This window comes from Salmo salar, chromosome ssa12, assembly GCF_905237065.1.
Source record: "Salmo salar chromosome ssa12, Ssal_v3.1, whole genome shotgun sequence".
Taxonomy (NCBI): Eukaryota; Metazoa; Chordata; class Actinopteri; order Salmoniformes; family Salmonidae; genus Salmo; species Salmo salar.
Window position 1 is genome coordinate 63664050 of NC_059453.1, and position 25104 is coordinate 63689153.

The window sequence follows — 25104 nt, forward strand, 5'->3', positions numbered from 1 at the left end:
TCCTTCCTTTTCTTGATCTTATTGCTAATATCACTATTATGATCATATATTAAGTAATGTCGTTATCATTAGTAGGCTTGTATAACCACCATTGAGGTGTAAGCCTAAGAGTGCTTCCTGTTTAGTCTTAATACCATAACTTACTTATGCCTATATTTCAATATATAGGCTACTGTATCAATCATTCATTCATTAATTCATGCCATCACACTAGACAGTCATGCTTTGAAATGCAATTAAGGACATTAGTTTTAAAAATACTGCATTCGGAAAGTATTCAGACCCCTTCACTTTCTCACGTTACAGACTTATTCTAAAATGGGTTAAAATAGTTTTGTTGCTCTCAAGCTACCCCATAATGACAGAAAAAAAAAGAGGTTTAGACATTTTTGCAAATTTCTAACAAGAAAATACAGAAATATCACATTCCCATTAGTATTCAGACCCTTTACTCAGTACTTTGAAGAAGCACCTTTGGCAGATTACAGCCTCGAGTCTTCTTGGGTATGACGCTACAAGCTAGTCACACCTGTATTTGGAGAGTTTCTCCCATTTTTCTCTGCAGATCCTCTCAAGCTCTGTCAGGTTGGATGGGGAGCGTCCCTGCACAGTTATTTTCAAGTTCAAGTCCGGGCCACTCAAGGACAGTTCCTGCCACTGAAAAACATCCCCACAGTATTTTGTTGCCACCACCATGCTTCACTGTTGGGATGGTGCCAGGTTTCCTCCAGAAGTTGCACTTGGCATTCAGGCCAATGAGTTCAATCTTGGTTTCATTCATCCAGATAATCTTGTTTCTCATGGTCTGAGAGTCCTTTAGGTGCCTTTTGGCAAACTCCAAGCAGGCTGTCATGTGACTTTTACTGAGGAGTGGCTTCCATCTGGCCACTATCATAAAGGCCTGACTGGTGGAGTGCTGCAGAGATCATTGTCCTTCCAGAAGGTTTTCCCCATCTCCAAAAAGGAACTCTAGAGCTCAGTCAGAGTGACCATCAGGTTCTTGGTCACCTCTCTGACCAAGGCCCTTCTCCCCCGATTGCTGTTTGGCCGGGCAGCGAGCTCTAGGAAGGATCGCGGTGGTTCAAAATTTCTTCCATTTAAGAATTATGGAGGCCACTGTGTTCTTGGGGACCTTCAACGCTGCAGACATTTTTTTTGGTACTGTTCCCCAGATCTGTGCCTCGACACAATCCTGTCTCGGAGCTCCACGGACAACTCCTTTGCCCTCATGGCTTGGTTTTTGCTCTGACATGCACTGTCAACTGTGGGACCTTATATAGACAGGTGTATGCATGTCCAATCAATTGAATTTACCACTGGTGGACTCCAATCAAGTTGTAGAAACATCAAGGATGATAACTGGAAACAGGATGCACCAGAGCTCAATTTCAAGTCTCATAGCAAAGGGTCAGAATAAGTAAATAAAGCTTTTTATTTTATTTTTTTTAAGATCAGGACAGACAGACTACAAACCTCCGTCAACATTTATAAGTCCATTATCCTGCAGAGTTCGCTACTCTGGGGCAGAAAAGGTGAACATGCTGTGTGTTCCTTGCCAGAAGACTTTCAGCAAGTCTAAGACATGATAAAAACAAGACCAAATGGTTCCTTATTGCACTTTATTTAAAAAGGTGCACTATGCAGCACTATGCAGAAATCGCTACGCCATTTCCTGGTTGCTAAAATTCGAATAGTTTCCCTAATTTCAATTTTTGACAAAACAAGCAAGTATACACAACAATAGAAACACCTTCCTAATATTGAGTTTCACCCCTAAAAAAGGGTGAATTCATAAAGGGCATGGACTCAAGGTGTCGAAAGCATTACACAAGGATGCTGGCCCATGTTGACTCCAATGCTTCCCACAGTTGTGTCAAGTTGGCTGGATATCCTTATGGTGGATGGCCATTCTTGATACACTCGGGAAACTGTTGAGCGTGAAAAAGTCAGCAGCGTTGCAGTTCTTGACACACTCAAACCGGTGCACCTACTACCATACCCAGTTCAAAGGCACTTCAGTCTTGTCAATTCACCCTCAATGGCACACATACACAATCTATGTCTCAAGGTTTAAAAATCCTTCTTTAACCGGTCTCCTCCCCTTCATCTACACTGATTGAAATGGATTTGACAGGTGACATCAAGGGTTCATAGCTTTGTGTGTGTGTATGAAAAACTTCTGGGATCTTTTATTTCAGCTCATGAAACATGGGACCAACACTTCACATGTTGCATTTATATTTTTGTTCAGTGTACATACTCCATTTGCAAAGTGTTGCTATTTCCTCTATATTGACAGGTGAGAAATAAATGTTATACTCATAAAAAAAAGAGTAAAGTCTCAGCGTTAACAACAGCAGCAGTAGTTGTTTTAAAACTGTCTTTCCCACAATTACATTTTGAAATGTTGCTTAACTGTCAGTATGCTTGCGCTTATCAGAATGGATCTCTCCCTTTACTCAGTGTGCAAAGGGGGGAGTGAGAGGCAGCAGCAAAACAGGGAAAGGGCAGATACTTTTATTGCAGGAAGCAGGTTAATGCACATTACTGTTTACCAAACAATGGTTTTAGAACCCCCCCCCCAAAAAAAAACAATTATAATAAAAAATGAAGAATTTTAAAAAAATAAAAAATAAATAAATAAATAAATTAAAAAAAAGAGTCAGCAGGAACGTTGGGTTGCCGAATCACCGAAATTACTTAACTCTCCTGTTGTGTTCATTTCATGTTAATTAAATTCTGTGTTCCTGGTCCAAAATGACCACCCCATTATAACTGATTATAAACCTATAATAATCCATATATTATCAACTAATGTTGCATTAGATCTTTTTAATCAACTTAAGTTCTTGTGAACATTACAACTTCTATTTGCTATTCATGGCCTGTAGGCCTCATTGACCTGAGCTCATACAACTCGTTTGAGTAAAAAAAAGCTAAATGTATGGATTATTTTGACTATAACAAATACTCAGATGAAACAGTGCTATTTATCACAGACCTATTTGTGTCAAAGTTTAACAAGGACTCTCTCCTCACCAGTGTCATGATCAAAGATATGATACGTGCTGTCACAGAATGAATTGTGAGCAAGGCCTCAAAAAAGCTTTATATACCAGAGCTGCAAGAAAAGTTCTATTATTGAAACAATGTTGCGATTGTTTGTAAGAATGGAACCACACCTGTTCGCAGTGGGGGAAAGACTATTGGAGAAAGGTTCCCGTGGGGGTTGCCATGAAAGCCAAGAAGGGGAGTGAGGTGTGTGTGCTCAAACACACATGCATGCAGGGGTCTGGGAGAGGAAGTGTGTCCATCTGATGAATGGACATGTGCCTGAACTCAATTTTATACACTAATTGTAGTCTCGCCCCTTCATTTCTAATGACCGGTCATTTTTAACCCGGGATAACCACAGGTGTACAAAAGTTAAATAAGACACCCAAAATGTTATGAAAATCTTCAGAAATGTATTTTGTGTGTTCAGATGCCCTGTGTGGACAAAGTCATGGAACCTTATGACAATCAGATTAAATGAACTACATTTTTCAGAGAGAAAACCTGTAAAAAACCTGTAAAAAGCAAGCAAAATTGCTTTGGTAAGAGGATGGCAATGCCGGTTTATTGTCCCAGCTTTAGATACTGTTGTATATCAAATTGTATAGGCTACCTTGCTCTCTCCTTTCTTTCCTCTGGCAAAAGCCCAACTCGCACATGATGTGCACACACAGAGGGACAACTTGAAAGTGCGCCTCGAGTTCTCATTTGATTCTCGTGAAACCATGTCTGTGGCAAATTGAGTTACAAAACCCCAATGCAAACCTATCAGTTTTAAAATAGTACAACTTTTATTCACCCATGATCCATCATCTAGAGTAGTCCATAGATGAGAAAATTTTATGAATTATATGCTACTATATGCCTTAATGAACTATGCGCCTATAGAATGAGTTTCTTATTCTCAAGTAACCCATTTCACCCCACTTGGCCTTATTACCGAAACAGCTAAAAAGCTCAAATTTGGAACAATTCTGATTTAAAATAGTATAGCTTAGTTGTAAATATTTTTATTTTCAGTGTTGTTTAACTCCGGCCTTTTCAAGCAAGGTTAAAACATTTTTTGTAAAGGATTTATTTGCTACTTTGAAAAGTGTTGCAGTAATAAGAATTGTGGAAAGAATCTCTGATAAAAAACTATTAAATAGATAAGTACAGATCCTAATCTCAGTGATCCATGAGGAAAAAAATTCCATTAATTTTCAGTACATTTGTTGGTAAAAAGTCAGTTGTAAGAATGACCCAATTGTTTATATTTTTGTTGAGTGGTGGAAACAATTAAAGCTGCAATTCGTAACTTTTTGGGCAACCTGACCAAATTCACATAGAAATGTGTGTTTTCGATCTGTCATTCTCATTGAAAGCAAGTCTAAGCAGTAGATCTATTCTACGTGTGCTATTTCTATGCATCCATTCTTAAATTTAAATTTTTGCGTCTTTAATTTCAGTTTTGTACACCAGCTTCAAACAGCTGAAAGTACAATATTTTTGGTTATAGAAAAGATATTGCACAGCTGTGTAGATGGAACAATGATGCTCTACACTATACTTGCTTGTTTTGTCAAACTGAAAATAGGCAAACTATTAGAATTTTAGCTACCAGGAAATGGCAGAGTGTTTTCTGCATAGTGAGTATTTAACCTCTTGATATCAGCCTGTCTGTTACCTGTTGGGCTATCTGGGAGATCTGGGAGGCTGTGATGGTGGTGGTGACAGTCTGTGTCTCAGCGCCATTGCTGTTCTGCACCTCTTCCATTGTCACTGCGGAGGCAGATATACAGAAACATTTAAAGATCACTGGTAAACTTTCCTGATGGGACACTGGTGTGTATGGGCACTGGACAGAGCCCTCTCTGGCAAGTCTATTTTGTAAATAGAGGGATATGGTGGACAGGGACTGGACAGGCTGAGAATCTACATGGAAAGAGAGGACAGTCACCTATCCCTAAAAAAAAAAAAACGTTTAAAAAAAACGATTGACTAGCTAGTTGTCATAGCTAGAATTACTATGCACATCCACCAGGATATATGTATCCTGTGAACAAAACATATAGCTAGCTAATGAGTGTCTCACCACTAATATGGTCTCAGGTAGCCTAGTGGTTAGAGCGTTGGACTAGTAACCGAAAGGTTGCAAGAGGGAATCCCCAAACTGCCAAGGTAAAAATCTGTCGTTCTGCCCCTGAACAAGGCAGTTATCCCACTGTTCCTAGGCCGTCATTGAAAATAAGAATGTGTTCTTAACTGACTTGCCTAGCTAAATAAATTGAAAATAAATCAATAAAAACTAAGGACATTATTGAAAATGCTTTACTAGGTACCAGTAGTTAGTTACAAGACTGACAGCACTAACCTGTGGTTGCTAGCTATACGTTTTAGTTAGTAAGTGCGTTGTCTTTCTTGCTCAACATAGCTTGCTGGCTAACGTTAGCTGGTGTGGTCAACAGGCAAATTCCAATGTCGTTAGCTAGCTAGCCTGCACAAGAAACCGGTTCACAATATGTAAGCATTGTTTGCTAGCGGAGTTATCTAGCTAGTTATTAAGCAGGGTGAGCGTTTAGCTAACGTTACACAGGATCCTCTCATTAGAATACAAGCTAACTAGCTAGGTAAATTCGGGTGCGTTCGTAAGTTCACTCTGGCCATCTACTGCGATTTCAGAACACTCTCGTCTGAGTGTGCCAGAGCGCAGAATAGCTTACGAACGCTCAACACCCCTTGAATATGGCGGGTGTGTCAGTAAACGTCGGAAAAAATACGTAATTAAATTGTTGCCAGCAGCAATTAGTCACCAACGCTCTGGATAACATGAAAACAGCCTAGTCAGGTCTGCTTGGGCGAGTGAGATGTTCTCTCATACGTGTCTGGAAGTAACTAGCAGTCTTAGCCAACGTTAGCGTGGTTACAGATTGTGAGGTCAGAACGCTCCGATCAGCCCTACTCCTCCGCCAGAGCGTCCAGTGTGCACTCTAAACGCTCCAGAGCGAAACGCTTTTGAATTTACGAACGGACAATCTGACAACGCTCTAAATTTACGAGTGCACTCTGGCACTCAAGATTGAATTTACGAACATACCCCTAGTAACTTTTGATAGTTATCAAACGTTACTAATTTATATATTGCTAACTAATGTTAATTGGTCAAATCAGGCAGGGTAACGTCAGCCAGCTAACACTAGCTTGCTGGCTAACTAAACATTGGTGGACAAGCCAGCTAACACTAGCTAGCTGGCTAACTAAACATTGGTGGACAAGCCAGCTATTCTTAAACATTTGCCTTGTAGCTAGCTAACGTTAGCTAGCGTGGCTAGTATGTGCTTTTGTTTCAATGAATGAGCGAATTTTTGTAATACACAGTCACTGACACGCAAGTACCCGCGTCAACGGACGTCAGCGATAAGGGGAACCATGATTAACAACTTACCTTTCGACGAGGAGAGAGAGCCGACAGGCGCCATTACATTAGCAAAGCACAGCATAAAATGGCATTGTGCAGTTCAGAGCGGAGCACACATATGCAGACGGTCAAATCATTGAAAAGCTGTATTACCTTTACAATCCTTCGTGGACCTCAGCGATGGCGTTGATTATCACAAAAGCGCGTATAAATCACGGGAAACCAAATAGTTGTTAGCTAGCTAATTGCTAATATGGTAAATAAAAGGGCGGCGCAGAACCATAAAAAAATAAAAACGTTCTATTTGTTTTTAAAGGAAGGAGGCGGAGATGCGCGCAGCCCCAGGAAGGACATATGACGTAATTGCTTCCTTTGAGAACTGTGATTGGTGGAAAAGTGTGTACAGTATATCTATGATGACATAAAATAGATACAATGTCGCTGCCTCTGTAAACAAATTCCATATGCACAGTTTTGTAAATAGCACTTAAAATGTCCACATCTGTAGTAAATGGCCACCTTCAGTGGATATACATAGCATCAACTTCCTGAAATAGCTTAGTAATACTAAGCTATTTTAGGTACAGTATTTCTTAGTTGTATTCTTCAAAAACCAAGGGGTATATTTCAATAGTTGAAACAATCAATAAAACGTGACAGACAGCACCTTTAACAAATCCAGTTACCCACCCATACACATGCGTAATGTCCTTGAACTCAAGGAACTCGAAAAAAATCAGAAAATAATGATTTGCTGTAAAATCAGTCTTTAATTCATTTTTTCAATTTCAGTATAAAACAGCAATAATAACCAATTTACTAAATGAAATGAGTGAAAATAATGGGGTTAGGGTAGTATAATATAATCAAGTCTTTATTTAAAAAATAAATGAGCTAAATGAATTCAGAACACAATTAAATCACTATGACAGACTATGAATATGACCTGTTTTTAAAGAGCAACTGAACGTAATAAGCAACTACTCCATTTGAAAACGGCATATGTGGCATCAATATGAGTTAGGACCATTTATTCTATAGTCAAAATTGACTACAAAGTGTAAATAGGATCATTTTGGTCATAAAGTCAGTCTCATCCAAACAGATTTGCGAGATAATTAGGAAAAAATGGTATGTCACGGAATGAAGGGTACCGTAACTGTTTTCCTTGGGTTGGGTTTATTTCAATCCTGCCCACAGCTGGCAGGAGCGCAGCTGCACGCAACCTGATTGTAATGCCCATGGTCAATTTGGTTTGAAATTCGATATCCCTATGGGGCTAGTTAGAGACCATCAGTAAAATACACAAATGTACATGGGAAAATATTGTTTTATGTCAATAGCTCCAAATTGCAATGACTTAAAAACATCAAACCAACTATAAATTTAACAAATTAAAGTGATTCTCTGGTACTTTTGGATACTTTTTAGCCAGTAGTGCTCATAAGCCAAAAGTGTTCCCCGGAAAATTGGTAGGATACGACATAAGTGCACCATTTCTATTTCTCTCTCTCTCTCTCTCTCTCTCTCTCTCTCTCTCTCTCTCTCTCTCTCTCTCTCTCTCTCTCTCACTCTCACTCTCACTCTACTGTGTGTGCATCTTGCAAGCTGTCCCACAAATGGCAAGGGGCTGAAGCTCATTGGTTAAAACTGAAATTGCTAGGGGTCTGGCCTATGTGGGGGGAAATGTAGGGAAAATGGCACTGCACAGCTTCCAGAAAACAGTCGATTTCAAACTAGAGATTTTGTGGATAATTGAGGTAAAACAGTATTTCTGCTCATAGATTATGCATGTATGAACTACACATTGACACATCCAGCCCAAAGCTTATTGGTTGCGAAAGTACCAGAGCATGTCTTTAATATATAAATATTTGTTTTATTTTTTCTTTATTTAACTAGGCAAGTCAGTTAAGAACAAATTCTTATTTTCAATGACGGCCTAGGAACAGTGGGTTAACTGCCTTGTTCAGAAGCAGAACGACAGATTTGTACCTTGTCAGATCAGGGATTCGATCTTGCAACCTTTCTGTTACTAGTCCAACGCTTTAACCACTAGGCTACGCTGCTGCCCCATTGAAGCATTTAATGAGACAACTAAAAGGTGTGCAACATGAAATGATTGTCCTATTTACATTTTGGTCATTTATTGACAGTCCATAACTAGCCCCACAAATAGACTATCCAAAGTGAAACCAACTTTGCCAAGGTAGCACACCAGCCCATTTAAGCTAATTGGAGAAAGTTGGCTAGCTTGCTGGCTAGTCTATGCTACTTCCAGACACAATACCTGGTTAGACTGTCAAGTTATCTAGAAGGGTGAGTGACTGACTAACTGTGTGCTGTTTTGGCAGAGTGAAAGCAAAAAACGCCTCCCACATTTGAACATACACAAGAGACACCCACATCAAAGCAAGCCTCCAAAACCCAAATCTTGTTCTCAGTCGCATTTCCTAATGAGGAGAATTGAAACCGAGGCTAAATCAGGAAGATCAGCCCCCCTTTAATTGACATTATTATTAACCAAATATTTAAATACACAGCATACCAAGAGTGCATACACAAAATATTGATTGAACAACTCAGATAAAGAGATATGTGCAGTGCTATATGTACAATACCACAAGTCAAATTGAAGTCCTCTTTGTGTAAATTTATTACAAAATGTATAAGCAACATGAATTTCCCCCTGGCTGTGTAAACATTGGAGTTAAACTGCACGGCCATTGATTGCATAGTGTCAAAAAGTCTTTTGGAGAGAGCAGAGAGAAGAGGAAGCCCTTATTGACCTCCCAGTGGTAGATTGATTGCAGTTAGTAGTAATGACAAGCAAGTCCTGGGACAAACATATACAACATGGGGAGTATTATTCACTCAGTTGTCAGAGTAGCCAACTATTGTTCCCTGAAATGTCCCCCCCCCCCAAAAAAAAACAACCTTTTTGTGCTTGAATCTGATGCCTGTGTGTGCTTGGTCTCTGTGTCATGCAGACAGACATTCCATGGTGAACTTGGAACTTTAATTCAAATGTAGGATATGGCGCTATAACTTGTCACTGCTATAGTTTTTCTGAATGGATAGGGTTAAATCATACGGTAAACTTGTCATCGCTCTAAACATTGTGATTGAACAGCATAAGGAGGACAATTATTTAACTCATACACATCTCTGGTCCAGAACCTTCCCATAATGTTCTTATTCTTATATTACAACAAAATTGAATGCAAACTTTTAAGCTGTAGTGTTGAACGTGACAGAATGTTACATATAGACAAACCCCATTCACACTTCTCACATATTTAAGATGGAGGGGGATCAAAAATAACAAAACAACAAACTATTTACACATAGACATGTTAGACAATAATGAATAGTTCATCATGGACTCCTACACCACTGCAAGGAGAATAAATGTTATTTTGAGGATCACTAGAACCTTACAGACAGGAAGGAGCATACAATATAATAACGTGAAAACTTCTAAAAGTTACAGTAAATTATAAACTTTTCTCCCCGAGTGCTAAACATTGTGTGTGGAGAGGAGAGGAACATAATAAACCTAAACAGGTGGATGTTGTTCTCCGGTTTCAATAAAATACTACCTTCTTGATTCCAACAATACGATTGGCTCAGGTGTGCAATTGAAGTTTACAGGGGAAAATAAAAACAGGTTCCAGTGATTTAAAGTAGAATATGATTACATTTTCAAACCTGACCACTATGATAGTGGCCAATGTATAATTACATTAAATATGACAGTCCTATTTTTGCAAATTGGGGCCCTGAAAGTCTTTTTCGTATGCAAAATGTTGCATTGCCAAATTCTCTCGCTCACATTCTTCAATCGCTCAGCTTTGGACAGTCACTGAAAAGTACCCTCCATCTAATCTAATTGATCAGTGGTTCATACAAAAAATAAGAGCTTGCTTTACTATGCCACAAAACAACAGTTATTATATTGGTTTCATCGTTCTCCCCCAAGCTCATAAAATCAAACCAATCTCTGGTTGGGCCCAGGAGTTATGGCTGACTGTACAAATCCCTGACAACCTTATTCATGGTGGCGTGGTTTTCAAGGTCCTTCGAGCTTGATGTGACTTGACCAGGGAAAACTCCTGGCACTATTAGCTGGTTCCTTTCTGCTAATCCCTAGTTAACTTGGATTCCTCAAAAATGATTCCTCACAATTAATATGCTCCTTGAACATGAGGAATGTGCATAATTAGATAATCAAAAATAGACAAGTGCAAGATCAGTGTTAAGATCTTAAATTCACTAGTCTTTACCATTACATTTAAAAAAAATCTTATGTACAATAATCTTTCGCCACCATCTGTTCACAACTAGGTTCGTTTTCCAGAAAACTATCAGGTGAGACAGATAAAAACTTTTTTTTTTTTTTACATTTATACATACAATTTTAAAATAATATCTATACAGTGAAATACAGTATATCTAAAATACAGAGGCCTTGATGGGTACAGTACAGTAAATGGCCTCTATGTTCTACTCCAAACATCCCTTTGAATAGCAAATCAGGATTATCACCCCAATAACACAAACAGTTATGAAATGGAAGAACAACAATGGACAAAAACAAAACATGTATGGGCAAAGTTTTATAAGGCAAGAAGTAAACTTAATTCAAGAAAGTTGAGAATGTGTTCCATTTCTTATTTTGCCTTTTCAAGCAATAAACCTGTGATGCAAGTACAGCCAATGACGACTGACTGACGTAATTTTGTCTACGGCTTCTGATTGGTCTATCTAATGTGTGGTCATTAGTGTTCTAACATGCCTTACACATCCTTCATAACCCCCTGCCTCAAAGTGCACAGATACGTCACTGCAGGGTGAAGCAAGCACAAGCATTTAGAATAAGTTAAAGATAATTTAAAAAAACAAGGACTGGGTAAGACCTGGAAAGCTTAGGGAGGAAAGCCAGTAAGAATGGAGTAAGATGAATGTCTTTTGTACATACTGTATCACTCAACCCCAGGAAGTTATGTCACCAGAGACAGGAAGTCCTCATCTATTTGGCCCCTCGCAATACCTTCCAGATGATTGGATCTTGGAGGAGTGGGGAGAGAGATAAGATTGACTTCAGCACCTTAATACTCCCTGAAACTGTGCAAATAGAGGGCCAGTCAGGCTGTTGAGGTGTTGTGTGATTGGACAGGAGGGCCGTAGGAGGTGTGGCGAGAGTAGAGTTCTCTTCCCTTCCAGTTAAAAGCTGTGTTTGGTGTAGACACTGACTCTGTCCGGGTGGATATATATATATATAAATATATATCTCATTCCTAAATCATGGGCATTAATATGGAGTTGGTCCCCCTTTTGCTGCTATAACAGCCTCCACTCTTCTGGGAAGGCTTTCCACTAGATGTTGGAACATTGCTGCGGGGACTTGCTTCCATTCAACCACAAGAACATTTGTGAGGTCAGGCACTGATGTTGGACGATTAGGCCTGGAAACCATTTCTGTATGGACCTCGCCTTTGTGCACAGGGGCATTGTCATGCTGAAACAGGAAAGGGTCTTCCCCAAACTGTTACCACAAAGTCGGAAGCATAGAATCATCTAGAATGTCATTGTATGACGTAGCGTTAAGATTTCCCTTCACTGGAACTAAGGTGCCAAGTCCGAACCATGAAAAACAGCCACAAACCATTATTCCTCCACCAAACTCTTCAGTTGGCACTATGCATTGGGGCAGCTTGCGTTCTCCTGGCATTCGCCAAACCCAGAATCGTCCGTCGGACTGCCAGATGGTGAAGTGTGATTCATCACTCCAGAGAACGAGTTTCCACTGCTCTAGACTCCAATGGAGGTGAGCTTTACACTATTCCAGCCACCGCTTGGCATTGCACATGGTGACCTTAGGCTTGTGTGCGGCTGCTCGGCCATGGAAACCTATTTCATGAAGCTCCAGACGAACAGTTCTTGTCCCAACGTTACTTCCAGAGACAGTTTGGAACTCTGTAGTGAGTGTTGCAACCGAGGACAGACAATTTTTATGCGCTATGCGTTTCAGCAGTCCTGTTCTGTGAGCTTGTGTGGCCAACCACTTCGTAGCTGAGCCGTTGTTGCTCCTAGACGTTTCCAATTCACAATAACAGCACTTAATGTTGACGAATTTGACGAACTGACTTGTTGGAAAGGTGGCATTCTCTGACGGTGCCATGTTGAAAGTCACTGAGCTTTTCAGTAAGGCCATTCTACTGCCAATGTTTCTCTATGGAGATTGCCTGGCTGTGTGCTCGATTTTATACAGCTGTCAGCAACGGGTTTGGCTGAAATAGCCGAATCCACTAATTTGAAGGGGTGTCCACATACTTTTGTGTGTGTGTATGTATATACAGTGCCAGATAAAAGATTGGAGACACCTACTCATTCAAGGGTTTGTCTTTATTTTTACTATTTTCTACATTGTAGAATAATAGTGAAGACATACAAACTATAAAATAACACATATGGAATCATGTAGTAACCAAAAAAGTGTTAAACAAATAAAAATATATTTAGTATTTGAGATTCTTCAAGGTAGCCACCCTTTGCCTTGATGACAGCTTTGCACACACAGCTTTCCCACATATGCTGAGCACTTGTTGGCTGCTTTTACTTCACTCTGCGGTCCAACTCATCCCAAACTATCTCAACTGGGTTGATGTCGGGTGATTGTGGAGGCCAGGTCATCTGATGCAGCACTCCATCACTCTCCTTCTTGGTCAAATAGCCTTTGCACAGCCTGGAGGTGTGTTGGGTCATTGTCCTGTTGTAAAACAAATGATAGTCCCACTAAGCGCAAACCAGATGGGATGACTTATCGCTGCAGAATGCTGTGGTAGCCATGCTGGTTAAGTGTGCTTTGAATTGTAAATAAATCACAGACAGTGTCACCAGCAAAGCACCCCCACACCATTACACCTCCTCCTCCATAGTTCACGGTGGGAACCACACATGCGGAGATCCTGCGTTCACCTACCCTGCGTCTCACAAAGACATGGCGGTTGGAACCAAAAATCTCCAAGGACACATTTCCACCGGTCTAATGTCCATTGCTTGTGTTTCTTGGCCCAAGCAAGTCTCTTCTTCTTATTGGTGTCCTTTAGTAGTGGTTTCTTTACAGCAATTCGACCATGAAGTCCTGATTCACCCAGTCTCCAGTTGATGTTGAGATGTGTCTGTTACTTGAACTCTGTGAATCATTTATTTGGGCTGCAATCTGAGGTGCAATTAACTCTAATGAACTTATCCTCTGCAGCAGAGGTAACTCTGGGTCTTCCTTTCCTGTGGCGGTTACTCATGAGAGCCAGTTTCATCATAGAGCATGACGTTTTTTGCGACTGCACTTGAAGAAACTTTCAAAGTTCTTGAAATGTTCCGTATTGACTAACCTTTATGTCTTAAAGTAATGATGGAATGTCATTTCTCTTTGCTTATTTGAGCTGTTCTTGCCATAATATGGACTTGGTCTTTTACAAATAGAGCCATCTTCTGTATACCACCCCTACCTTGTCACAACACAACTGACTGGCTGAAATGCATGAAGGAAAGAAATTCCACAAATTAACAAGGCACACCTGTTAATTGAAATGCATTCCAGGTGACTACCTCATGAAGCTGGTTGAGACAATGCCAGGAGTGTGCAAAGCTGTCATCAAGGCAAAGGGTGGCTACTTTGAAGAATCTCAAATCTAAAATATAACACTTTTTGGCTTACTACATGATTCCATATGTGTTATTTCATAGTTTTGATGTCTTCACTATTATTCTACAATGTAGAAAATAGTAAAAAATAAAGAAAAACCCTGGAATGAGTAGGTGTGTCCAAACCTTTGACTGGTATTGTATATATACACCATTTTATACAGTGTACATCTCAAAACACAACAGTGCCCCTTGAAATCCAACAGACGTGGAATGCAAAAGACCTAAGATTTGAACCACATGCACCCCAAAAAGGGCTGTGTCAATACAGTGCGATAAAGTGCAGCCAACCCCCTCCTACTGCCCATTGTGGTACCATGCATTTTCTGTCTATGGAGCAGGTTGGTCCAAACTACTTTCTTCCTAACCCCCACTCCAACAGCCGTAATTTTTTCCACCATACGATGACTTGCCCAGCCCATCCGCCTGGCCCCTCACATATTATATGCCACGTAGATGGGGTCCAGTTGGTCAGCCAGGAAGGAGTCCCGGAGGTGCATGCGCTGTTTCTCTCCCCTGGAGTTGATGGGTATGACCCCCGGGTCCACGATGACCACCACGCCCACGATAAGATGGTGCTCCTCCAGCACCACATTGGTGACCAGGGGCACCAGGTCCAGGGCATCCTGCTCTGAGCCACACAGCTCAGCCACCACCACCAGTAGGTTGGTCCACGTGAACACCGCACTGCATGGGACACATGTTAAAAAGGGGTTATAATAAAATCAAATGTCTGACAAAGATGCAGTACACACGTGCGCACGTACACACACAAACAAACACACACTAAGAAATCTCTTCATCTCCCTCCAATTATGAAAACACAAATAAACCAATTGGACAATAAGTAAGGTTTCCTGGGACCCTCCAGTGTTCTGACCTCTCTGCGATGCTGCGGTGAGCCCGGGACACAGATGTCTCGATGTCGATGGGGTGGTAGCGCAGTCCCCTAAGCTCCAGAGTCTCATCCAGGGAACCCACCACAAACAGGGCGTCATGACGATCTGACCACAGAGAGGGACAAACAAATATGTTGAATACTGTGAATGTTGGGATAGTTAATTTAGCCCTAATCAGATCCCTAGTATGTCTCCCTTTTCATGTTAGCCATTAGTGTTAGCCTCCATAGCCCTCCATTTAAATTTGATTCATTAGCATCCACAGCCCTCCCTTTTCATCTTAACCATTAACATTAGCATCTATAGCCCTCCCTTTTTATGTTAGCCATTAGGGTTAGCCTCCATATCCCTGACCGTGCCCAGCCACTCACGCCCAGCGGCATCCAGTAGTTCAGTCCTCTTGACGAAGCCCAGGTTGCCAGTCCTGGCCCACAGGGTCGTGGGGTCTCCAAAGCTCAACTTGGTGTTAAAGTGGTCGGCCTGCAGGCTCTCCTCTCCATAGATGGTATAGTAGCCACTGGCACTGTGAGGGCTGTTGATCCAGATCTGACAGAGCGCAGAGTAGGGGACAATGTACAGTTAAGGATGGAATAGGAGAGTAATGTATGAGGAGAATTGTTGGTTATTGACAGGAATATGCGTTTTTCCTAATTATACCCTTCCTATTGCCCATCCTTTTATCTATGCCACATGTTGACATTTTCAATCTAATATTAGCATTCTCTCTCCCCTCACCTCTCCTAGATGGGAATCTCCTAGAGGTCCTCTGGTCTCTGGGTTCACAATGATCACCCTGACTCCTGGTAAGATCTAGAGAAAGTGATAGACAGTGATAGTAGAGAGACAGATGGTGAACAACAAACTCCCACAACAACACATCTTGCATCTGAATACAAAAGGGAATTTAATGTGTGTGGATCCATCAGGGGTGACTTACTTTTCCAGACTCCATCAAAGGGAGACTCTGAGGGGCTCCTCTCTCCACCAGCCTCACCCTGAGACAGAAAGTGAAAGCACATTGTGATGGTGAACTCAATATTGTAAAAACAAAAATATCCTCAGCGTCAAAGCTGCTCACACATATGTTCTCACCTGTCATGACGGAGGGACTTCATGTCCACATACACAGTGGAGGGGTCCGGTCCAGTGGTTCCCTGAGAAACACACAGAAAACCTGACTGAAAACTCTGATACACATCCACTGTACATGGATCAGTCCTTGAGGAGACATACAGGGAGGTCCTGCTGTACTAACTGACCTCGCAGACAACCCTAAGAGTCCTCTATTTACATGTGACTCTTCTATTATGTAGAGTTAACAGAAGGCTTTAGCCTCCAGTTCAGGGAGACACTGGTTAGCGCATCAACCAACATGAGTCAAGGTTCAGCCACAAATCATAGGAACATTGGCCATGGCTGTCAAAACATTCATGTTTTCCTTTAGCCATTAATAAAAGTCTATCTTTCCAAACAAGTGAGTTATGCTTCCATCTTATAAAATTCCCTGTTGCCTAGTAACTCCTCACAGAACTGATTCTAGCTGGTTGAATACCTGCATGCAAATGGCCAGGTTGACCCTGGATCCAAAGGCTGTGCTGACAGCGCGGGGGGAGAGGCCCAGGTCCTTAAACAGCTTGGAGAATGACATGGTGAGGGCCAGACGAGGACGCTCCTCTGCTATCACCACACAGCTCCTCACACATGACAGGTTCAGACCCCGCGCCTGGAAGGGAAGAGAGAAGAAGAGTTAGCGTGTGCGTGTGTGTGTGTGTGTATGTGTGTACATGTGTTGTACTCACTTTGAGTATCTCTGTCTGCGTGCCTATCCCCTTGGTGCAGAGCTCCATGACAGAGTAGGAGCAGAAGGTGTCTCTGATGCGGTACTGGCTCAGGGTGCTCAGCCACAGGGGCAGACAGCTCTCCAACTCCATAGGAGGGATTAGGATGGACTGGTGGCCCGAGTACACACTACACACAGGAAACAAGAGAAGGTGTGTGTTCCGTATGTGTGTAAGCGAGAGAGATAAAGATACCCTTTGTGTGTGTGTGTGTGTGTGTGTGTGTGTGTGTGTGTGTGTGTGTGTGTGTGTGTGTGTGTGTGTGTGTGTGTGTGTGTGTGTGTGTGTGTGTGTGTGTTACCTTGCGAGGCACCACAGTACGAAGCCCAAGCCACAGTAAGGGTCCAGGCAGATGGCTATTTGGCGTGAGGAGTAGAGCTCACACTGTAGCTTGATGGAGCGACACAGAGCACTGACCGCAGCATGGGAGATCTGATGGCCAGAGACACACACCCAATCACACACATATCACAATGAAACAACCAATAAGAGAAGCAGAATCAACCGCTAAAGCCATGGTTATGGCTACCGCCATTGGCCCACTAAAGCAGATGAGCAAAATGGGCCGTTGGCTACTTACTTTGCCGATGGCAGGCTGCTTATGGGCTACCATAGGTTTACAAACTATCTGGGGCTGTTTTAGAGTATTGAGACCCAGCGGTAGCCTCCTGTAGATGACCTTACCTTGACCCCAGTGAGCATACCCGTGGTGGACACACTGAAGTCCAGATAGGCGATCATCTCTGCCGTGGGGGGCTTGTAGATCGTGGGGGGTCTATGGCGAGGGAGGTCATCTGGAAGAAGGGAACATGCACAACAAGGTTGAGGTTCTCTGGCTCAGGTTATATGGTTAGGTATGTTCTGTATGTGAGATCTTCTATGGCAGGGGTTCTCAAAGTGGGGTGTGGAGGTACTTTAGGGGTACGCAGCCAGAGCAAGCATTATATATATATATATTTTTTTTAAATAGATTAAACAAATTTTGTCCAAGGGATCCGTGGAATAAGTTTAGAGGGTATAATATAATACAATATCATTTATATACAATACATTTTCGTGAACCTGGGCATCATGTGCCTGGGAAGCTCACAGGGATATTGGTATCCACAGTAGTCCACCAACTTTCAACTTTCAACTCAATACTTTACATAAATGCACTGTAATTTAAACTTTAAATAGCAAAGTGTTCTCTCTGCCTCATGGTAAAATGTGTAGAATTGCAGGAAATTTGCAACAACAAAAAAGAGATGCTCTATGTTCCATCCCAGGGCCTGAGACTTGGTTCATCCGGCCATGCACTGCCAAAGTCATAGTAAAACTCATTGTATGCTATTTTTTATCTCACTCAAGTTGTGTTCTGAATATGAGGGGGTCCCTCACTGATGAATTTGCTACCACAAAAGGGGTCCCCGGGAGCAAAAAGTTTAAGAACCCCTGGTCTTTGGTACCTGTGTCTATGATTGTCGGCCATGTTTTAATGTTCAGAGTGGCAGCAGCCTCTTTAGAGCGCAGGATCCTCATGAGGTTCTGAGTGGTAAGGATACAGGCAGCTTTACTGACCTGGAGACAGACAGAGGCACCACAAACAACATGTTAGTTTGTCTACCCTTGGAAGACCAAAATAATTACACTCAAACACCATGCTCATAAAAAAGCACCCATCCTCATACACTGACTTGATCAAAAGATAGCACATACAGTTGAAGTCGGAAGTTTACATACACTTAGGTTAGAGTCATTAAAATTTGTTTTCAACCACTCCACAAACTTCTTGTTAACAAACTATAGTTTTGGCAAGTCGGTTAGGACATCTACTTTGTACATGACACAAGTAATTTTTCCAACAATTGTTTACAGACAGATTATTTCACTTATAATTCACTGTATCACAATTCCAGTGGGTTAGAAGTTTACATACACTAAGTTGACTGTGCCTTTAAAAAACTTGAAAATTCCAGAAAATGATGTCATGGCTTTAGAAGCTTCTGATAGGCTAAGTAACATAATTTGAGTCAATTGGAGGTGTACCTGTGGATGTATTTCAAGGTCTACCTTTAAACTCAGCACCTCTTTGCTTGACATCATGGGAAAATCAAAAGAAATCAGCCAAGACCTCAGAAAAAAAATTGTAGACCTCCACAAGTCTGGTTTTCCTTGGAAGCAATTTTCAAACGCCTGAAGGTACCACGTTCATCTGTACAAACAATAGTATGCAAGTATAAACACCATGGGACGACGCAGCCGTCATACCACTCAGGAAGGAGATGCGTTTTGGTGCGAAAAGTGCAAATCAATCCCAGAACAACAGCAAAGGACCTTGTGAAGATGCTGGAGGAAACAAGTACAAAAGTATCTATATCCACAGTAAAACGAGTCCTATATCGACATAACCTGAAAGGCCGCTCAGCAAGGAAGCCACTACTCCAAAACCGCCATAACAAAAGCCAGACTACGGTTTGCAACTGCACATGGGAACAAAGATATTACTTTTTGGAGAAATGTCCTCTGGCCTGATGAAACAAAAATAGAACTGTTTGGTCACAATGACCATTGTTTTGTTTGGAGGAAAAAGGGTGAGGCTTGCAAGCCGAAGAACACCATCCCAACTGTGAAGCACGGGGGTGGCAGCATCATGTTGTGAGGGTGCTTTGCTGCAGGAGGGACTGGTGCACTCCCAAAATAGATGGCATCATGAGGAAGGGAAATTATGTGGTAATATTGAAGCAAAACCTCAGTCAGGAAGTTAAAGCTTGGTTACAAATGGGTCTTCCAAATGGACAATGACCCCAAGCATACTTCCAAAATTGTGGCAAAATGGCTTAAGGACAGCAAAGTCAAGGTATTGGAGTGGCCATCACAAAGCCCTGACCTCAATCCTTTAGAAAATTTGTGGGCAGAACTGAAAAAGCGTGTGCGAACAAGGAGGCCTACAAACCTGACTCAGTTACACCAGCTCTGTCAGGAGGAATGGGCCAAAATTCACCCAACTTATTGTGGGAAGCATGTGGAAGGCTACCCGAAACATTTGACCCAAGTTAAACAATTTAAAGGCAATGCTACCAAATACTAATTGAGTGTATGTAAACTTATGACCCACTGGGAATGTGATGAAAGAAATAAAACGCTGAAATAAATCATTCTCTACTATTATTCTGACATTTCACAGTCTGAAAATAAAGTGGTTATCCTAACTGACCTAAGGCAGGGAATTTTTACTATGATTAAATGTCAGGAATTGTGAAAAACGGAGTTTAAATGTATTTGGCTAAGTTGTATGTAAACTTCCAACTTCAACTGTATACACACAAACACACACACTTACGTCGATGATCATGCGGACAGTGGGAAGTGTGGCTGCCAGGTTCTGTGGATGAGGAGGTCTGACAGTGACAGGAACACAGCCAGCATACAGACAGCCATAGAAGGAGGTTATCAGGTCAATACCTAGAGAGTGAGACAGAGAGACAAAGACAGACTGTAACTCTAAGTCATCCTCAACAGGTACGGCTATGCCACTTCTCAGAGTCTGACGGACAGACAGAAAGGACTCACCAGGAGGGTAGAGCAGCACCACATTGTCCCCGGTGTTGATGCTGCCTTTCTCTGTGAGCGCCGCTGCAATCTTCTCCGCCCGCTTATGTAGCTGCACACATGTTGCTGTGGATACCGCTACCCCCTAAAGCACAGGAGTTAGAGAGGGTAGGGGCAAGGGGTTTATTTACAAGTGGGCACAACTGTATTTGGGGGGTTCTGTTTACTGTAATACGTGTGAGAGTGAGTCTATACGAGTGAGAGTGCTACCTTTGCATTGAGCAGCACATAGAGACAGTGGTCTGGGTCAGTCTGTGCCCTCCACTGTAGAGCCTCGGACAGGAACTGGTGCTGAGGAGAGAAAAGAGAGGGTCAAACGTCATTACATAGCAATCGTATCAATATGCATATCAATTGTATATCAACATGAGGGGAAAAACATCTATTGATATCAACACAAAATAACTACAAATAAATCTAATAGGAGTTGTATTTTGCTGATGGGACGAACCTGACAGAACTTGAATTTCCTCAAATTAATTCCCTTAAGTTACAGTAAGTCTAAGGACATGAAGATGGTCAATACAGGTGCACTGCAGTAAATAGCCCTGGAGCCAAAATGTCCTCCGTAGGTAGCTTTTCTACCAGGAGGAAGGCAACTGTCACTCCCATTGGCAAAATATCAAGACAATTGTCAATCTACACCATGCAGCATTAGCCAAACTACTCCTTAAAATAATGAAAAACTGATTTAAGTTGTAGCTAACAGCAATTATGGGAAGAAATCGTTTGGGGAAAAACAGCAAAGCACATGAAGAGCAGATATTGATGTTTGGATCTCGGGAAGATGGCTTGCAGGGCCTTCCTTGGAGTCCAAACAATTCTGCAGACCTGCAAGGCCTGTGTGTGTCTGTGTGTGTAATGTTTTGAACATTCAGGAGGTGATGGGAGCCAATGGAAGGCATGGGGCATCAGGTGACATTAAGAGATGCCACGACAGACTGTCCCCATAACTGTGCTGTGATGCAGAAGGGGAAAAAAATTGCATAATACATTAGCACGTGCAGATTCAGAGCGTCACTTCTGACACCATGCAAGATCTCACATCTTGCCAGAACTTAGCGATGCATCCATAGAAATATTTGCGTGTGCAACTGAAAAATAACTCCATTCACATATAGCGCGTCACTGTACAGCACATTGCAGACAGAAGCAAAGGAAGAACCAGGGTGTGGTGGGTAGGGAGGGGGCAGTAGCTCTTACCATCATAGTAGGCCACATACGGAGCTATGTAATGTTACATACAGAGAGAGACGGGTGCATTAGGACAGAAGAAAGAATGCATCATGTTGCTCACATGGTTTACCAGCTATCTTGTCCGGTCTAACTACCCAACAAGCAAACACTTACTGGACCACTGGTGGCAAAGAGGCAGCACACCACTGCAGGCAAGCCCATATTGGACCGCTGTCTGCAACCAATATGGCGGCAGACCAACAGCACACCGAACGTGACTATCCGGCAGTAGGCATGCCATTGTTTGTAGTGTTGGCTACCACCAGGTTAGTAGTACCAGATACCGCTATTGTCCCTACCATGCTATGGGCCACCGTGCATGTGGGTCCTTTCTAACTGGTGTGATGATGAGAGAGAGGTCCTGAGGTGGTCCTACCTTCCTGATTAGGTCCTGGTCCTCGATCATGCCCAGATCCCTGCCTGCTGCCTGGGCTATCCTCTTCCCTGCTACCAGGTTCCCCACCATGATGGAGGCTGGACCCACACCCACTAAATAGATAAAGAGAGAGAGAGAGAAAGAGAGAGAGATAAAGAGAGAGACAAAGAGAGATGCATTTTCACAATATTCACAATAAAGTCCCTAGCTCAAAAGTCATGGCCACTGTAAGCCAACCAGTTGCCAAGTTTTGCTGTATGATCCCGTGAACTGAGCCTACTGTACCTGGCTGTTTCTGCCGTGGTTTGGGGAGGTTGGTGACACAGGTATGGGGGCACATGAGGATGTTACAGGGGTGCAGGTTGCCGTCCAGGAAGTGCTGCTTGGTCTCGAAGATGTGGATCCCTCCCAGGTGGGTCTTGGGTAATGTGTTGGCAGGCACCAGGGCTAGGCAGTACAAACCCACCTGGTGAATACTGTCAATGGCCTGGACAGTGGACACACACAACACCCCTCAGTTAGACAACTTCTCTAATGAAGTGTTTAGAGTACATTGAAAACTGTGGTGTTCATTTTGGAATGTACCAAGAAAGAGGTGTTTGTAGGGGGGTTAGCTACCTGCAGTACTCGGCTCATCCACTGGAAGCTGTCCTCCTCACTGGCATCTGGCCTCTGCTCTGCCACAACCACTATCCTCTCATCATAGAACACTGTCACAGAGAACACCGCAATCCTGACACACACACGCACACAATTAGAATGTCTGCAAGGATCCATAGTCACACTCATAGATATTGACCTCTCCCTCCATAAACTGTATATGTACATCCACACATAAAGCAGAGAACACTGCAATTCCTACACACACAAAACTGCTCTGATAACAAGCATTTTCACAGCTTGAGATTCTCTTTTCGGAGCCAATACACCCCCACATCCCACACAGAAACATGCTGTATACATACACTCATATTGCGAGTGCACTATGGGCCTGCCGTGCTCACTAATAACCACCAGATGACAGTGGTGATACACAACAAACAGAGCTTAATGCCATAGAGACTGCAATGTTGCATCTGTGAAATTATGGAGTCTGTGACAGCATGAGCAGCGACATTGAGGCTATCTTCAGTTTAAAGTAGTCCATTTTCTTTAGATAAAAAAAAAATTGGAAAGCTAATATTGGTGTACTGGAGTCTTGAACCAAATCTTGTGTGCCATTCATTTATTGTGGCCACTAGATGATGTCATATAGCTTAAAGCCATTTACAAACTAGGCAAACCAATTTGAAGATAACACATTTTGATCATTGGCTGATCGCTCCCAACCCATAGGAATCCCCACCCAGTTGACTACTTTAAACTGGTGGAAGCCCTCAATGGCAATGTCCATGCAAAAACAGGTTATTTCCAAGTAATGATCTATATACATCTCTATGCTCAATCCCCAATATACCTGACTCACAGCGAGCACATACAGCACAGACCTCATCCACTGTCCCTTCAAATACATACGCATGCACACACCCAGTACTCACCTCCCACGATACACAGTCTTGACAGGCTCCACGGCCAGTGCTGTGGCCACCAAGTCATCAGCGTTGTGTCTCCTCCCACTCACCATCAGCAGGCCTTCGTTCTTCCCCACCACAAATATCAGACTGCCCTGTAGAAGGGTTAGACACAGCATTCAATACACACTGCACACACTGCACACGGATATGGACACACGCACACACACACAAACACAAGACAGTCTTACTTACGGGTCCTACGAAGCCTAGGAGTCCAGATCTCACAAAAGGGATCTCTCCAATAGGAGCACCAAGAGCATTGACAGGAATCACCTATAGACAGACAGACAGACAGACAGACAGACAGACAGACAGACAGACAGACAGACAGACAGACAGACAGACAGACAGACAGACAGACAGACAGACAGACAGACAGACAGACAGACAGACAGACAGACAGACAGACAGACAGACATTTTTAACATTTCTAATAGAAAACGTGTTGGTAAGCATATTGAATGTTCAGTGTTTGGTGTGTCTGACCAGGTCCTGACCAGGTGTCTGACCATGTTCCCCCATACAGTATGTAACACATAAGGGGGAATCGAATGGTTGTGGGTCCGTACCTCAAAGGTGTTCTTTGTGACTCCTGGTAGGCCATAGTACATGTTACCTCCTGCACGAGAGTTCACCACGATCTCCCCTATCTCATCTGTCTTACAGAGCTGAGGAGGCCCTTCAGGCTTCACTATACACATCAGAGCTATAGACACAGAGAATCAGAGTCAGGCTTCACTATACACATCAGAGCTATAGACACAGAGAATCAGAGTCAGGCTTCACTATACACATCAGAGACAGAAACACAGAGACAGAGTCAGGCTTCACTATACACATCAGAGATAGAAACACAGAGACAGTCAGGCTTCACTATACACATCAGAGATATAGACACAGAGGCAGCTGCACAGATAAATACATGTACAGGAATAATAACGCACATACAATTACAGAAACCAACTAACACATAAAGAAACAAATATAATAATAATAGTAATATATGCCATTTGGAAGAGACTTTTGTCCAAATTGACTTCCAGTCATCCGTGCATACATTTTATGTGCGGGTGGCCCCGGGAACAAACACATTCATATTTAAAAATGGACCTGCAGTGGAGGTGGTTTGGAATCATACTCTCGTGAGTAGTTACTATAGCCCTTGTACGCCAATTACACACATACACATGGATTTCACTCCTGATATCATTCTCAAGTGAGATCCTCCTTTTCTCTCTGTCTTCAATACTGTGCATCCCCCCTCCTCACCTCCAGGCATCACATGACCCACATCCTGCACGGTGAGGGCAGAGTTTTTGTCCTCCGTGTTGACCCTGATGACACCGTGACTCAGACCCCCCATGGAGAGGATGGCCCTGGCTGGGAGGGGCGTCCCCGGCACCCCCGGTCTGCACACAGAAAGGTACAG

The 25104-nt window shown here is 42.5% G+C and overlaps 2 protein-coding genes across 10 annotated transcripts in view; both read right to left on the reverse strand.

The window, feature by feature from the left end:
• Nucleotides 1–6825, reverse strand: part of atf1 (activating transcription factor 1) — a 42235-nt gene extending 35410 nt beyond the window's left edge. The window contains exons 1-2 of one of the 4 annotated variants that reach the window (XM_014132891.2): nucleotides 6605–6825; nucleotides 4721–4815 (exon numbers count right to left, since the gene is read on the reverse strand). In XM_014132891.2, the coding sequence (XP_013988366.1) occupies nucleotides 4721–4810 (90 nt within the window). In that variant the 5' untranslated portion in view covers nucleotides 4811–4815; nucleotides 6605–6825. Of the gene's footprint in view, nucleotides 1–4720; nucleotides 4816–5407; nucleotides 5775–6478 lie in introns of those variants that run through there. The other 3 variants (XM_014132889.2, XM_014132890.2, XM_045691639.1) reach the window with 3 other exon arrangements.
• Nucleotides 6826–14193: 7368 nt separating this feature from the next.
• Nucleotides 14194–25104, reverse strand: part of LOC106565592 (disco-interacting protein 2 homolog B-A) — a 74592-nt gene continuing 63681 nt past the window's right edge. For 3 of the 6 annotated variants that reach the window (XM_014132886.2, XM_014132882.2, XM_014132881.2), the window contains 22 exons: nucleotides 24945–25084; nucleotides 24245–24381; nucleotides 23868–23948; nucleotides 23640–23767; nucleotides 22720–22834; nucleotides 22387–22588; nucleotides 22102–22214; nucleotides 21693–21716; nucleotides 20700–20780; nucleotides 20451–20574; nucleotides 20221–20342; nucleotides 18347–18458; nucleotides 17583–17692; nucleotides 17200–17330; nucleotides 16860–17028; nucleotides 16613–16783; nucleotides 16153–16214; nucleotides 15998–16055; nucleotides 15796–15870; nucleotides 15432–15606; nucleotides 15042–15165; nucleotides 14194–14848 (listed from right to left, as the gene is read on the reverse strand). In XM_014132886.2, coding sequence (XP_013988361.1) covers nucleotides 14596–14848; nucleotides 15042–15165; nucleotides 15432–15606; nucleotides 15796–15870; nucleotides 15998–16055; nucleotides 16153–16214; nucleotides 16613–16783; nucleotides 16860–17028; nucleotides 17200–17330; nucleotides 17583–17692; nucleotides 18347–18458; nucleotides 20221–20342; nucleotides 20451–20574; nucleotides 20700–20780; nucleotides 21693–21716; nucleotides 22102–22214; nucleotides 22387–22588; nucleotides 22720–22834; nucleotides 23640–23767; nucleotides 23868–23948; nucleotides 24245–24381; nucleotides 24945–25084 — 2707 coding nt within the window. In that variant the 3' untranslated portion in view covers nucleotides 14194–14595. The remainder of the gene's footprint in view (nucleotides 14849–15041; nucleotides 15166–15431; nucleotides 15607–15795; nucleotides 15871–15997; nucleotides 16056–16152; nucleotides 16215–16612; nucleotides 16784–16859; nucleotides 17029–17199; nucleotides 17331–17582; nucleotides 17693–18346; nucleotides 18459–20220; nucleotides 20343–20450; nucleotides 20575–20699; nucleotides 20781–21692; nucleotides 21717–22101; nucleotides 22215–22386; nucleotides 22589–22719; nucleotides 22835–23639; nucleotides 23768–23867; nucleotides 23949–24244; nucleotides 24382–24944; nucleotides 25085–25104) is intronic. The other 3 variants (XM_014132884.2, XM_014132883.2, XM_045691640.1) reach the window with 2 other exon arrangements.